General features: G+C 42.4%; 1 protein-coding gene across 1 annotated transcript in view; it reads right to left on the bottom strand.

Annotated features, from left to right (window-relative positions):
• kifap3a (kinesin-associated protein 3a) overlaps positions 1-12,908 on the bottom strand; it is a 70,871-nt gene extending 57,963 nt beyond the window's left edge. Inside the window, exons 1-8 of the mRNA XM_028587599.1 lie at positions 12,731-12,908; positions 11,889-12,020; positions 11,451-11,596; positions 11,288-11,346; positions 10,376-10,517; positions 3,115-3,214; positions 1,941-2,065; positions 1,291-1,389 (exon numbers count right to left, since the gene is read on the bottom strand). Coding sequence (XP_028443400.1) covers positions 1,291-1,389; positions 1,941-2,065; positions 3,115-3,214; positions 10,376-10,517; positions 11,288-11,346; positions 11,451-11,596; positions 11,889-12,020; positions 12,731-12,771 — 844 coding nt within the window. The 5' untranslated portion in view covers positions 12,772-12,908. The remainder of the gene's footprint in view (positions 1-1,290; positions 1,390-1,940; positions 2,066-3,114; positions 3,215-10,375; positions 10,518-11,287; positions 11,347-11,450; positions 11,597-11,888; positions 12,021-12,730) is intronic.
• Positions 12,909-15,390: the final 2,482 nt, after the last annotated feature.

Here is a 15,390-nt window from a genome sequence, read left to right as displayed (position 1 = left end):
ACTAAGGTCTATATAAAAGAGACTTCAGATACACAGTGACCACTAAGGTCTATATGACCACTAAGGGGTCTATATAAAAGAGACTTCAGATACAGTATTAGGAGACCACTAAGGTCTATATAAAAGAGACTTCAGATACAGTATTAGGGGACCACTAAGGTCTATATAAAAGAGACTTCAGATACAGTATTAGGGGACCACTAAGGTCTATATAAAAGAGACTTCAGATACAGTATTAGGGGACCACTAAGGCCTATATAAAAGAGACTTCAGATACAGTATTAGGGGACCACTAAGGCCTATATAAAAGCATCCAAAGAGCACCATACCATGGGACCTTTAAAATGTATTTTGTGGCGCAGTTCCATTTTTTTGAAGAGAAGGCAGACATCTCTACGGTCGATATCGCCAACACTGGGCAACTGACACAGAAGTAGGGCTGTGCTATTAATCAAAATGTAATCGTCGTTATGATTTTGTCTCCCAACGGTCACAAAAGCAGAATAATCGAAAAAAACAATTATTTAGCTCATTACGTTTTGCGAGTAAAGTCTTATTTTCTCTTGTGTTCTGAATGAAAAAATAAAGTTTAAATAGGAAAAGTATTAAGGTAAATTTCACACTTGTATGTGTTTTTTTTTCTACAGTTTTTTAAGTTCAATAACTGCAACTTCTTTCCAGAAGTCAACGAGTAATCGTGTTAAATTATCGTGATTCCAATATTGACCGAAATAATCGTTATTATATATTTTTCCATAATCGAGCAGCCCTATAAGCCTTAGCAGTAGGTAAGAGGGCAAATATGTATATTTTAATTCCCTTTAAACAAACGGAGCTGGAGACACAGTGAGTAGACTGGTGTTAGCTCCTTATTAGTCTATATCGACGACATTTCATTCCCGGGATTCTGCCGGATGTCCCTGATTTCGACCAGATGTCCATTTCCTTCCTCTTTCTTTGTGTTGGCGTTCTAACCTCCGGCTGATTTCTGAGGACTATGGTTAACTGCTCCTCAGATCTCTGCAGGGTAAATCCAGACAGCTAGCTAGACTATCTGTCCAATCTGAGTTTTCTGTTGCACGACTAAAACTACTTTTGAACGTACACATGTTCCACCAAAACAAGTTCCTTCTATTTCTATTCCTAGGCTATTTTTACAGAAGCACCGTCGCTCTCCTCGGTACTTAGCGCCGCACAAGACGATTCTGATTGGTTTAAAGAAATGCCAATAAATCAGAGCACAGTTTTCTCCCATCCCAGAATGCTGTGTGGACTAGCAACAACGGTTACCTCTGAGAAGTTGCTCCTGCTTGGCCAGAAGGCTCTGGTACTTCCTGAAAGACTTCTCATGTTCTTTCTTCAGACTTTGGTTCTCAGAGCATTCTTCAGGTGAAATCAAGTCAAGGAACTCAAAGTGTCCGCTTACAGTGCCTAAAATGTCGCAAGTCAATGGCATGTAATTTAGCCCTGAGAAGAATCAACTTTAAAGTAGTTTCTGAAGAACTGATTTCCAGTTCCAGGTCTGCTAGCGGAGATTGCAACCAGAGATGCTCTCCCTACACCGTCTCTGGTGTAACGGTAGTCAGAGATAGCCTTAGAGAAATGTCAGCAATCTGGCAATATTTTACAACTGCGATGTGTATAGTACACTATGCAAGGCTTCAGTTTGAAGCGATACTACTACTACTTTAGTAGTTTTTTTAAAGGAATTGTTATTTATTCCATTAATTACTAAAGCACTGGTATCGGATCGGTGCTCGGTATCGGCCGATACACAGGTTCAGGTATCGGAAGCGGGAAAGAAAAAAAATGGTATCGGAACATCTCTAATGAAAACTGTCACCAAGACTACTGTGCTCAGCTGGGTGAGCAAATCATCTATCTTAATTGGTAAAAAACTGTGTCAAAGTTGTTGGATGACTTTTAATAAAAAAGGATATAGGCCTTCTTCTTCTTCTGTAGTTCGTCTTGCCAGAGGTCGTACCTCTTCAGCTCGTGCTCGATGATATTCATGCACAGGGCCCCGATCTTAAAATGAGTGACCAGGCCATGGAACTGGGAGAAGCTAGGAGAGAATTAAGAGGGGGAAAGAGAGAGAGGGAGAAAAAGACTTCCATTTATCCAAAAGTGTATTTTCAAAAACTTTTGGGGTTTGAGGATTCCAGCTGGGAGCTGTCATTAATATGACCCCGATCCGTCACCCCTGAAGTAGTTTACAAAGTAAACTGTCAAAGTCAAAACACACTCAGTCAAACGGCGCGTCCTGGTCCGACTTATAATCAGCCCAAGTTGAAGCGTTTCACAATCCAAACAGCCTAACGTGGAGATGGACACGAGCCAAGAGTGACGATCAGTTTTCAGACAGACGTGCACGTCCTCTCGCAGCCTAAAATCAGCTCTGACAGACGTTTATGTATTATTCTAGCGAGGGCTAATTTTAGGGTTTCCTAACCCCCAGTTGGAGGGTGAAACTTCAGGACTAGGTACGCTGCCAGAGGTGGAGGACTACTGGAAGAAAAGAGGAGAGCAGTGGAGAGAGAGGAGAGCAGAGTGCTGTTACAAATGTTTGAACTGCTAAGTGGGTTTGTACACTATGTGGACATACTTTGTGTACTGATTATCTGGGTCTGTTATTCCTGGTTTGGGCTACGGTACGTGGCTACACAGTGGCGTTTTTTTGATGGGGAGGGATCGCCTTGCTTCCCCGCATTGGACACTCAATGGACTACCCACTGGCAGTTATCAGTTTCTCGGCTCGTTTGGTAACCTTTGCTTATTTTACGGAAAAAAAATTTCAACAAAATGGGTTTCTGAAAACATTTTACACAAAAAAATGTAGTCAGTTGAAAAGATTTTTGGGAGTTTTCGAGAGGCGGCGAGTCAATCTGGACGTCCTTGATTTGCATAAAGTAGCCTGGGTTCAACTTTATGCAAATAAGGCATCTCTCTGAAGTCCCCGCGAGGCTACTTGAATGCATCGCCCGGCTGCTTACAGAGACACCGAATGGTAAGCGTGGTTTTCCCAGTTTGAAGAAGAACTGCTGCGGTACCTGGAGAAGCAGAAGAAGAACTGCTGCGGTACCTGGAGAAGCAGAAGAAGAACTGCTGCGGTACCTGGAGAAGCAGAAGAAGACATAGATGATGGTTGTTGCCAGGTCTACGCTCTGCTTCCAGTCCTCCCTCAAAACTCTGGCCAGGGCTCCAAGGGCCGTCTCTGAACACACACACACACACACACAGACACACAAATCAGTAAAGACACACACACGTATCAGTAAAGACACACACACACAAACACGTATCAGTAAAGACACACACACATACACACGTGTATCAGTAAAGACACACACACATACACACGTGTATCAGTAAAGAAACACACACACACACACACATCAGTAAAGACACACACACACATCAGTAAAGACACAAACACACACACATATCAGTAAAGACACACATACACACAAACGTGTATCAGTAAAGACACACACACACACACACACATCAGTAAAGACACACACACATATCAGTAAAGACACACATACACACACCAGTAAAGACACACACACACACATCAGTAAAGACAAACACACACATATCAGTAAAGACACACACATATAAGACACACACACACACACACACACACACACACACACACACACACACCAGTAAAGACAAACACACACATATCAGTAAAGACACACACACACACATATCAGTAAAGACAGACAGACAGACGCACACACACGTCAGTAAACACACACACACACACACACACACACATCAGTAAAGACACACACACACACACACATCAGTAAAGAGAGACACACACACACACACACACACACATCAGTAAAGAGAGACACACACACACACACACACACACACACACACACACACACACACACATCAGTAAAGACACACACACACACACACACATCAGTAAAGAGACACACACACACACACACACACACACACACACACACACACACACACACACACACACACACACACACACACACACACACACACACACACACACACACACACATCACACATCAGTACACACACACACACACACACACACACACACACACACACACACACACACACACACACACATCAGTAAAAACACACACACACACATCAGTAAAGACACACACACACATCAGTAAAGACACAAACACAAACACATATCAGTAAAGACACACATACACAAACGTGTATCAGTAAAGACACACACACACACACACACACACACACACACATCAGTAAAGACACACACACATATCAGTAAAGACACACATACACACACCAGTACACACACACACACACACACACACACACACACACCAGTAAAGACAAACACACACATATCAGTAAAGACACACACACACACACACACATATCAGTAAGACAGACAGACAGACACACACACGTCAGTAAAGACACACACACACACACACACACACATCATCAAAAAGACACACACACACACACACACACATCAGTAAAGAGAGACACACACACACACACACACACATCAGTAAAGAGAGACAAACACACACACACACACACATCAGTAAAGACACACACACACACACACACACACACATCAGTCAGTAGAGACACACACACACACACACATCAGTAAAGAGACACACACACACACACACACACACACACACACACATCAGTAAAGAGAGACACACACACACACACACACACACACACACACACACACACACACACACACACACACACACACACACACACACACACACACACACACACACACACACACACACACACACACACACACACACACACACACACACACACACACACACAGAGGAAGGCAGCATGCCAGGAGCGAAGGCCTACAGCTGAGACAGGGAGACTAAATGCAAAGCGTGTGTGTGAGAGCCGTGCGCGGGGAGGCTGACTGCTGATTGGATGAAGCGTGGGGGAATGCGATGAGGTCGTAACGGAGGCTCCGCGAGGATTTTGGAGCTATCGGTGCTTCTCAACTTAAAAAGACGTGGCGTCCCGGGGGTTCAGTCTCGGTTTTCCGCGCTGACCCCTCGGGGAGAGGGAGGGGGGGGCCTCTGGGGTCACCACGAACCGCTCGGCTCTGATCGGCGCCGGCCCGGTTCAGACGGATTGGGCCCAGGACGGGTTGTGACAGAGACAAATGAAGCGGCACCATCTCGCCATCTGACGGCTCCGTGCTGTTGTGGAAGAAACAGCCCCGTTGTCACGGCAAGGGAGCGGCAAACCGAAGACGAGCTTTTTAGTTTTCCTTAAAAAGAAAAAAGAAAAGGGGGGACGAGCTGATGAAAGGCTACACTCAAAACAATAGTCCGTCAAAAAATATATATACAGTACAGGCCAAAAGTTTGGACACACCTTCTCATTCAATGTGTTTCCTTTTTATTTTCATGACTATTTACATTGTAGATTCTCACTGAAGGCATAAAAACTATGAATGAACACATATGGAATTATGTACTTAACAAAAAAGTGTGAAATAACTGAAAACATGTCTTATATTTTAGATTCTTCAAAGTAGCCACCCTTTGCTTTTTTTGATAACTCTGCAAACCCTTGGTGTTCTCTCAATGAGCTTCATGAGGTAGTCACCTGAAATGGTTTTACCTTCACAGGTGTGCTTTGTCAGGGTTAATTAGTGGAATTATTTCCCTTATTAATAAAAAAGCAAAGGGTGGCTACTTTGAAGAATCTAAAATATAAGACATGTTTTCAGTTATTTCACACTTTTTTGTTAAGTACATAATTCCATATGTGTTCATTCATAGTTTTGATGCCTTCAGTGAGAATCTACAATGTAAATAGTCATGAAAATAAAAAGGAAACTCATTGAATGAGAAGGTGGGTCCAAACTTTTGGCCTGTACTGTAAACTCACTTTCTGTCCAAATGCAGTTTTAGTTTAAGAATCTGAGATATGTCTAAAGGTTGTTCACTTGTGAACTTTAGTGATTGGACCCACTTCAACAGGGAAAATATTATTTTAACAATATGTTATTGGCATGAAAGTTTATCCTTGACATCTCCAGAGCTGTCAACCACATGTCAAGATCCTCTCCAGGTGGAGTTTGCTCGGTTGACACACACAACAACACACACACACACACCCACGAAATATTGTACTTTTTACTGTTACAGCTTTAGTTACTAGTTACTTTAGTTACTCCGCTACATCCATCGGTTATAGCTTTAGTTACTAGTTACTGTAGTTACTCCGCTACATCCATCTGTTCCAGTTTTAGTTACTAGTTACTTTAGTTACTCCTCTACATTCATCTGTTATAGCTTTAGTTACTAGTTACTTTAGTTACTCCGCTACATCCATCTGTTACAGCTTTAGTTACTAGTTACTCCACTACATCCATCTGTTACAGCTTTAGTTACTAGTTACTTGAGTTACTCCACTACATCCATCTGTTACAGCTTTAGTTACTAGTTACTATAGTTACTCCGCTACATCCATCTGTTCCAGCTTTAGTTACTAGTTACTTTAGTTACTCCACTACATTCATCTGTTCCAGCTTTAGTTACTAGTTACTATAGTTACTCCGCTACATCCATCTGTTACAGCTTTAGTTACTAGTTACTATAGTTACTCCGCTACATCCATCTGTTCCAGCTTTAGTTACTAGTTACTTTAGTTACTCCACTACATCCATCTGTTACAGCTTTAGTTACTAGTTACTTAAGTTACTCCACTACATCCATCTGTTACAGCTTTAGTTACTAGTTACTTTAGTTACTCCGCTACATCCATCTGTTCCAGCTTTAGTTACTAGTTACTTTAGTTACTCCACTACATTCATCTGTTGCAGCTTTAGTTACTAGTTACTTTACACATTAAGATTACTGCACACAGAACACATGTAGATATAAAATCTGATGTTTGATCCTAAAGTAAACTAGCCAACAATATAACCACATCTGTTACAGCTTTAGTTACTAGTTACTTAAGTTACTCCACTACATCCATCTGTTACAGCTTTAGTTACTAGTTACTATAGTTACTCCTCTACATTCATCTGTTATAGCTTTAGTTACTAGTTACTTTAGTTACTCCGCTACATCCATCTGTTACAGCTTTAGTTACTAGTTACTCCACTACATCCATCTGTTACAGCTTTAGTTACTAGTTACTTGAGAGTTCCACTACATCCATCTGTTACAGCTTTAGTTACTAGTTACTATAGTTACTCCGCTACATCCATCTGTTCCAGCTTTAGTTACTAGTTACTATAGTTACTCCGCTACATCCATCTGTTCCAGCTTTAGTTACTAGTTACTTTAGTTACTCCACTACATCCATCTGTTACAGCTTTAGTTACTAGTTACTTAAGTTACTCCACTACATCCATCTGTTACAGCTTTAGTTACTAGTTACTTTAGTTACTCCGCTACATCCATCTGTTCCAGCTTTAGTTACTAGTTACTTTAGTTACTCCACTACATTCATCTGTTGCAGCTTTAGTTACTAGTTACTTTACACATTAAGATTACTGCACACAGAACACATGTAGATATAAAATCTGATGTTTGATCCTAAAGTAAACTAGCCAACAATATAACCACACACACAGCGTTTTACTATCTTTGTGGGGACCCATCATTGACATAATGCATTCCCTAGCCCCTTACCCTCACCTTAACCATCACAACTAAATGCCTAACCTTAACCTTTACCCTCACCCTAACCATAACCTAATTCTATCCCTAATCCTAAAACCAAGTCTTAACACTCAAACAGCCCTTTAACCTTGTGGGGTCCAGCATTTTGGCCCCACAAAGCTGACCGGACCCCACAAGTACACACACAAGTACACACACAAGTACACACACACACGTACACACACACGTACACACACACAAGTACACACACAAGTACACACACAAGTACACACACAAGTACACACACACACACACACACACACACACACACACACACACACACACGGTCTGCTATCTCTGTATAACATACTGTTGCCGTGGACAGAGATCTAATTCAAGACTGAAGGAACATTTTAAAATCAATACAATCAATTTTGACTCCATATATTCGTGCTCATACGGAGCTCATACAGCTGATCAGCGGATCACAAAGGCAGGGAGAGGGTGGAGGGAAGTATGGCAAACAGAGCTGTTTTTACAAGGAGTTTGGCTTTTATCCACATGGCTTTTGAGAAGCTTAAATTTACTTCACTAACTTTCTCGCTTTTATGTGTATCCTTGCTAGATAGCTTCGATGAGCTTGAATTGATTATTTATTTACTCATTCCATTTATTTCTACTTGTCTCTGTTCATACTTGACCTAACGTGTATTTATTTACTGTGCCGTTTCTAACGTGTTTAGCTTCCAGTCCAGCGTGGCAGCTGGACCTGGTTTTTAGTTGTAGCGTGGAATGTTTCTGTACTTTGTTGCTGTTGCCAATGTTTTAGGTTCGTCACAGACCCTGATGCGATTTGCCGGCTGCTGCGGATCAAATTTCCTTCGGGATAACAAAGTTAAAGTCGACGAGCTAATGGCAACAGTGCAAACAGAGCATCAGTTAGCTAACGGTAGGCTAACGTTACCTGCTGCCGAGTGTAGTGTTAACTAGCTAACGGTAGGCTAACGTTACCTGCTGCCGAGTGTAGTGTTAACTAGCTAACGGTAGGCTAACGTTACCTGCTGCCGAGTGTAGTGTTAACTAGCTAACGGTAGGCTAACGTTACCTGCTGCCGAGTGTAGTGTTAACTAGCTAACGGTAGGCTAACGTTACCTTCTGCCGAGTGTAGTGTTAACTAGCTAACGGAAGGCTAACGTTACCTGCTGCCGAGTGTGGTGTTAACTAGCTAACGGCAGGCTAACGTTACCTGCTGCCGAGTGTGGTGTTAACTAGCTAACGGCAGGCTAACGTTACCTGCTGCCGGTGTGGTGTTAACCAGCTAACGGCAGGCTAACGTTACCTGCTGCCGGTGTGGTGTTAACTGGCTAACGGCAGGCTAACGTTACCTGCTGCCGGTGTAGTGTTAACTAGCTAACGGTAGGCTAACGCGTTACCTGCTGCCGGTGTAGTGTTAACTAGCTAACGGTAGGCTAACGTTACCTGCTGCCGGTGTAGTGTTAACTAGCTAACGGTTGGCTAACGTTACCTGCTGCCGGTGTAGTGTTAACTAGCTAACGGTAGGCTAACGTTACCTGCTGCCGGTGTAGTGTTAACTGGCTAACGGTAGGCTAACGTTACCTGCTGCCGGTGTAGTGTTAACTAGCTAACGGTAGGCTAACGTTACCTGCTGCCGAGTGTATTGTTAACTAGCTAACGGTAGGCTAACGTTACCTTCTGCCGAGTGTAGTGTTAACTAGCTAACGGCAGGCTAACGTTACCTGCTGCTAGGCTAACGTTACCTGCTGCCGAGTGTGGTGTTAACTAGCTAACGGTAGGCTAACGTTACCTGCTGCCGAGTGTGGTGTTAACTAGCTAACGGTAGGCTAACGTTACCTGCTGCCGAGTGTAGTGTTAACTAGCTAACGGTAGGCTAACGTTACCTGCTGCCGAGTGTAGTGTTAACTAGCTAACGGTAGGCTAACGTTACCTGCTGTCGAGTGTAGTGTTAACTAGCTAACGGCAGGCTAATGTTACCTGCTGTCGAGTGTGGTGTTATCGTAACTAGCGTCTCGTGCGGCGATGTTTCAGTTTCCTCTAACGTCCATTTTTGGAACATCAGAGAGAAGCGGAGGCATCTAAATAGAGCAACGAAATCCGCGTTGCTATTCGGTATTAACGGTCGTCATGGCACCGGTGCCGTATTAGCACCAGGTCTCGGACCCCACCCCCCCAAAAAACAAAAAAAAAATCTCTTCGGATCTACACGATTCACGTGGATGACATTTTCCCATTGAAAACGGCGATTTTCGCCGAAAAAAAGCAACAAGTTTGCATAATACAGGTGCCATTCAGACACATTCACACACTGTGGCCGAGGCTGCCGTACGAGGTGCTACCTGCTCATCAGATAAACACACACGCACATTTGCACTCAGATGGCGCAGCATTGGGGGCAATTCACGGTTCAGAGTCTTACCGAAGGACACTTCGACATGGAAGCGCATGGCCAGGGATCGAACCACCAACTATCCGATTGGTAGGCGAACACTCTATCGCCTGAGCCACGGTAAAGCTAACTGTCCCGACCAGGACGAAGGTGTTATCAGCGGGTAACCTCCTTATGAGTAGCTGTGTAATTAGCGGGATAATGTTGAGCGAGCCGGTTATTAGAACCCCGACAGGGTGCTGCAGGACGTTATGATTTGTGTTATTGAACTTTAGTTAGCGGAGGAAGGCACCGTTCTGTATGAGCTCCTCCAGGTTGTCGGGGTTGCGAGCCAGCTGGAGGATGAGCGTGGCTCCTCGGATCTTCTCCTGGATGTCCTCGTACAGCAGCTCCACGTACTCGCTGATGCTGGTGATGCTCGCCTCTTCGTCCAGCTGAGGGGGTAGAAAACAGCTCAACCAGGGGACCAATGGGAAATGTCCTCACAACTATATGTATGTATGTATGTATGAGGGCTGCAACTAACAATTATTTTCATAGTCGATTAATCTGTTGATTATTTTCTCGATTAATCGATTAGTTTGAAAAATTGTGAAATATGTGGATCAGTGTTTCCCAAAAACCCAAGTTGACATCCTCAAATGTCTTGTTTTGTCCACAACTCAAAGATATTCAGTTTACTGTCCCAGAGGAGAGACGAAACTGCAACAATAATCACATTTAACAAGCTGGAATCAAAGAATTTTTACTTTTATCTTAAAAAAAAAAAAATTACTCAAACCGACTAATCTATTATCAAAATAGTTGCCGATTAATTTAAAAGTTGACAACTAATCGATTCATCTTTGCAGCTCTAGTATGTATGCAACTGTTTACTGCGCCTTAGAGCTGCAAAGACTCATTGATTAGTTAGTCAACTATTAAATTAATCGGTTTAAGTTGAAAATTCTCCGATTCCAGTTTGTTAAATGTGAATATTGTTCTAGTGTCTTCTCTCCTCTGTGACAGGAAACTGAATATCTTTGAGTTGTGGACAAAACGAGACATTTGAGGACGTCATCTTGGGGCTTTTTGGGAAACACTGAGCCACATTCTTCACCATTCTCTGACATTTTAAAAGGCCAAAAAAACTAATCCATTCATCCAGAAAATAATCCATAATGGAAATAACTGTTGGTTGCAGCCCTGCTGGGCCTGTTCCTACCTCCACTCCAGCGTACGGTGTGAAGTCTCGAGGCGAGATGCGTTTCTTCTCTTGGTTGTCTGTGAAAGGTAACATCCGGCAACACAAAAGGCTAATTACTTTTAACTTTTAACCATGAATTATTACAGCGTTAGAGAAGTAGTCACGATGAACTCCTGAATACCATTTGAATGTTTGCGGTTTTGCAAATAGAAGAGCAGCTGCTCCACCTCGAGGAGTTTGGACGGGTGAATCAGCCGGCATTCTTCCACGACCTTCCGGGCCAGAGAGGACGTGTCCGTGTGGGCGTTGAGGCTTTTCAGGCGAATACTGAGGGACAAACATACACAGACGAGTGAAATCACAGCTTTTGAGAGAAACACTGAGCACCTGCTTCTCAGACGTAAGGTGTAAAATGAAATCGTGATACATAAACAGATAATAATCCAGTGTAGCTTCATAAAACACTACTGTTTTTCAATTTTAGAAAATAAAAGAAGCAGTCGGACGTCATTTTGGAGCATTTTTATCACCATATCGGTGTCTTAAACGTTGGAAAGTTAAAGCAGATAATAATATAATAACATAATCCTTCGTTGCAGCCCTACAGTACAATCCTCACATTTTCTGACACTCCTTGCGTTCTCCGACCATGGGGTTCCCCAGCTCTCCCAGGACTGTGGCCTCCACCTCGTACTGAACCACCAGCGCTCGCTCAGTGGGGTGGACGTCTATACTGCAGCCCTTCACTCTCCTGGGGGTCAAAAACATCATATCCAACACGTTATTTCATTTCTTTCACCCATTATTAATACACTAAATGCTCATTCCGGTTTCTTTCACTTTCATTTTGCCGATAAGATACAGTACTTTCAAAAAAGACACACCTCTTCTTTATGAATGAATGAATGAATGAATGGTTTATTTTCATGTCTGGCCACTTAGCCCATCCTTTATAGGACGATTCAGACACATTTTAAATAAACGCTTTCTTAGTGCTGACATAAAACTAAATAGTATATAGTTGAGTACTTTTGGTACTGTAAAGTAGATGTACATGCTGATACTTTTCAGACTTTGAAAGCAGGACTTTAACTAGTAACAGAGCATTTCTACACTGTGGTATTAGTTCTTTTATCTGAATACTTCTTCCTAAATCGACGGTGGCGGGTGTTTTTTAACCCTTATATTGATTAATAACCGATTTTTCTTAACGTTAACACAGCCTAACCTTAGCCAGACGTACCGTTACAGGTTCAATAACTACCGGTAGCTGCTTTAAACTGGTCGGATTGACACACAATGACATAAACATGAACGTGTGTAGCAGAGTAGTCAGTTAGCTTTACTGTTGCTCCTTTAAATGGCGCGTCATATGATCAATCAATCAATCAACAGCTGAGCATCAAGCTACCGCTAACGTTCACCGGTTTCTGTTCGCTACTAACGGACACAGACCGTTACCTTTTCAGATACCGCGGGTCTCCTGCTTGTAGAGTGTCCATTTTAGATCAGAAAGACAGAAAGACAACATGCGATGTGTCCTCCGTTCTCCCCACACTGGAGCAGTTGACGCTGATGGAGACACGGGCGGATGTTATTGATCTCTGCTGCTGGTTGCCATGGGATGTATTAGCTTGTTGCCAGGGCGGCGACTCAGGTCCCAGCATGCACTGCGGCTAAAGCGAGTTAGCACTGCTGCCCCTGTCGGCACGGAGGACAAAGCTGCTGAGATAGATAGATGGATGGATGGATGGATGGATGGATGGATAGATAGATAGATAGATAGATAGATAGATAGATAGATAGATAGATAGATAGATAGATAGATAGATAGATAGAGTTCTTACTATGGGAAATATTTATTTTCATTTTCAGGTTTTCTGAAATTCAAAGTTTACGAGTCATAATTTTAATACCAGATAGGCCTATCCCAAATAAAAACAGATATCCCCAATACATTTGTGGATATCTGCACTTGCATTGATTCTAGTTATAATTCATGAAGTCATAAAGTCTGAAATTGTATTTTGAAATTACATTGTGGATATCTGAAATCTTTTTGATTATAGTAAAAATGTAATCACAAACATCCGAAAGATCCAGTCAATAAAGGTTAATGCTGTCACTTTTAATACTTTTCACGCATTTTCAGATATGTTAAATGCAGTTTCCTAGCAGAATCAAAGTTGTGGATATCTTGTATGTCTAACAGTAAGAATGTTATCATGGGTATCTTTAATTACCATTCTGACGAGTGAGGAAACAATTTTGACTATATAAGAAAAGAAATGGTATAATGCTTATCTCAAAGGTAATTACAGATAGAAGTGTGGTTCTATGAAATTTCCAAATGGCTTGACTGCAGTTGTTCTTCAGCGTTAAAGTATGTGCTGATATAATGATGGATGGTTTGGTTGCAGGCTGGAGTAACAGAGGCCAACAGGGTGTGTGTCGGGGGTTAGATAACTCTGAACACGACCTGAAAGTAAAAGAGGAATCTGGAATTTAGGGGGTTTGTTCCTATGCTTGTTAGCGAACCTCAGACTAGTTTGAACTTTTATTTTGTCTATTTTTACTTTGTGCTTTCACTCCAACAAGTGGAGTCCCTTCAACTTTATATTTCCCTGAATGTTCATCATGTAAAGCTTCACATCAACCACAGGGAGGGTTTTCTTTGTTATATCTAGCTATGTCCACTTGTTCATTTTGAAACGTTTACTAAAAATGGAAGACTTTGCAAAAAAGGACTTCATTTTATCAACTATTCTAGTCCTAAAAGTTTTGTATCCTTAAAACAAGACACAGACTTTCTGCAGGTTTCACATTGTCAAAAAAAAAAAAAAAATGTAAGAACATTTTTAAGACCATTATGAATGAAATTTAAGACCTTTATCACAACATCAACTACGTTTTTTCAAGCCAAGTATCGCTAAAAAATAAAATCAGTTTTTTGTCTGCAGTACAATCAGAGAGAGACTCGCACCAATAACACGAAAGCTAATTGGCTGCAATATAAACTGCATGTTGGTCTGTATTACTGTATTACTGCATGTCATTTTTTTACATCTTTGTTGCAATTTCATCATTTTTTTGTTTGTTTTTTCCCACTTTTTTTATGGCATTCTCAGAGATTTTAGTCACTTAAAAAAAGAAGAAGAAATTTTCACTTTTTTGACATTTTTGTCGAATTTTCTGACATTTTTGTCCCTTTTTGTCAACATAAAGCCCTACAAAAGTCAGCAAAAAAGTTAATTAGCCATCATAAAATTGAGAAAATCAATCAAAGTCGGTAAATCTGCCAAAATGTTGCTTTGAGTGTAATTACAGTTAGTAACACTGTTCCGTGTTTTTGGTTTGGCACACAACTAGGCGGGCCAGAATCTATTAAGAACCTAATTTGATATGCTGGCCGGATCTAAATCTGCGAGGGGCCGGATTCGGCCTGCGGGCCTTGAGTTTGACACATGTGCCCTAAAGGGACATTGGGATTTATTTTTCTTGTGCGCACCAGAAAGTTTCTTGTACGCATAAGAAGAAATAATAATTCCCCATGTCGCTTCAGAGACTCCATCCATCCATCCATCCATCTTCGTCCGCTTATCCGGTGTCGGGTCGCGGGGGGAGCAGCTCCAGCAGGGGACCCCAAACTTCCCTTTCCCGAGCAACATTAACCAGCTCCGACTGGGGGATCCCGAGGCGTTCCCAGGCCAGGTTGGAGATATAATCCCTCCACCTAGTCCTGGGTCTTCCCCGAGGCCTCCTCCCAGCTGGACGTGCCTGGAACACCTCCCTAGGGAGGCGCCCAGGGGGCATCCTTACCAGATGCCCGAACCACCTCAACTGGCTCCTTTCGACGCAAAGGAGCAGCGGCTCTCCGAGCTCCTCACGGATGACTGAGCTTCTCACCCTATCTCTAAGGGAGACGCCAGCCACCCTCCTGAGGAAACCCATTTCGGCCGCTTGTACCCTGGATCTCGTTCTTTCGGTCATGACCCAGCCTTCATGACCATAGGTGAGGGTAGGAACGAAAACTGACCGGTAGATCGAGAGCTTTGCCTTCTGGCTCAGCTCTCTTTTCGTCACAACGGTGCGATAGATTGAATGCAATACCGCACCCGCTG

The sequence above is a fragment of the Perca flavescens genome, chromosome 9 (assembly GCF_004354835.1).
Source record: "Perca flavescens isolate YP-PL-M2 chromosome 9, PFLA_1.0, whole genome shotgun sequence".
NCBI lineage: Eukaryota > Metazoa > Chordata > Actinopteri > Perciformes > Percidae > Perca > Perca flavescens.
This window is presented reverse-complemented; position numbering and strand designations above follow the sequence as displayed.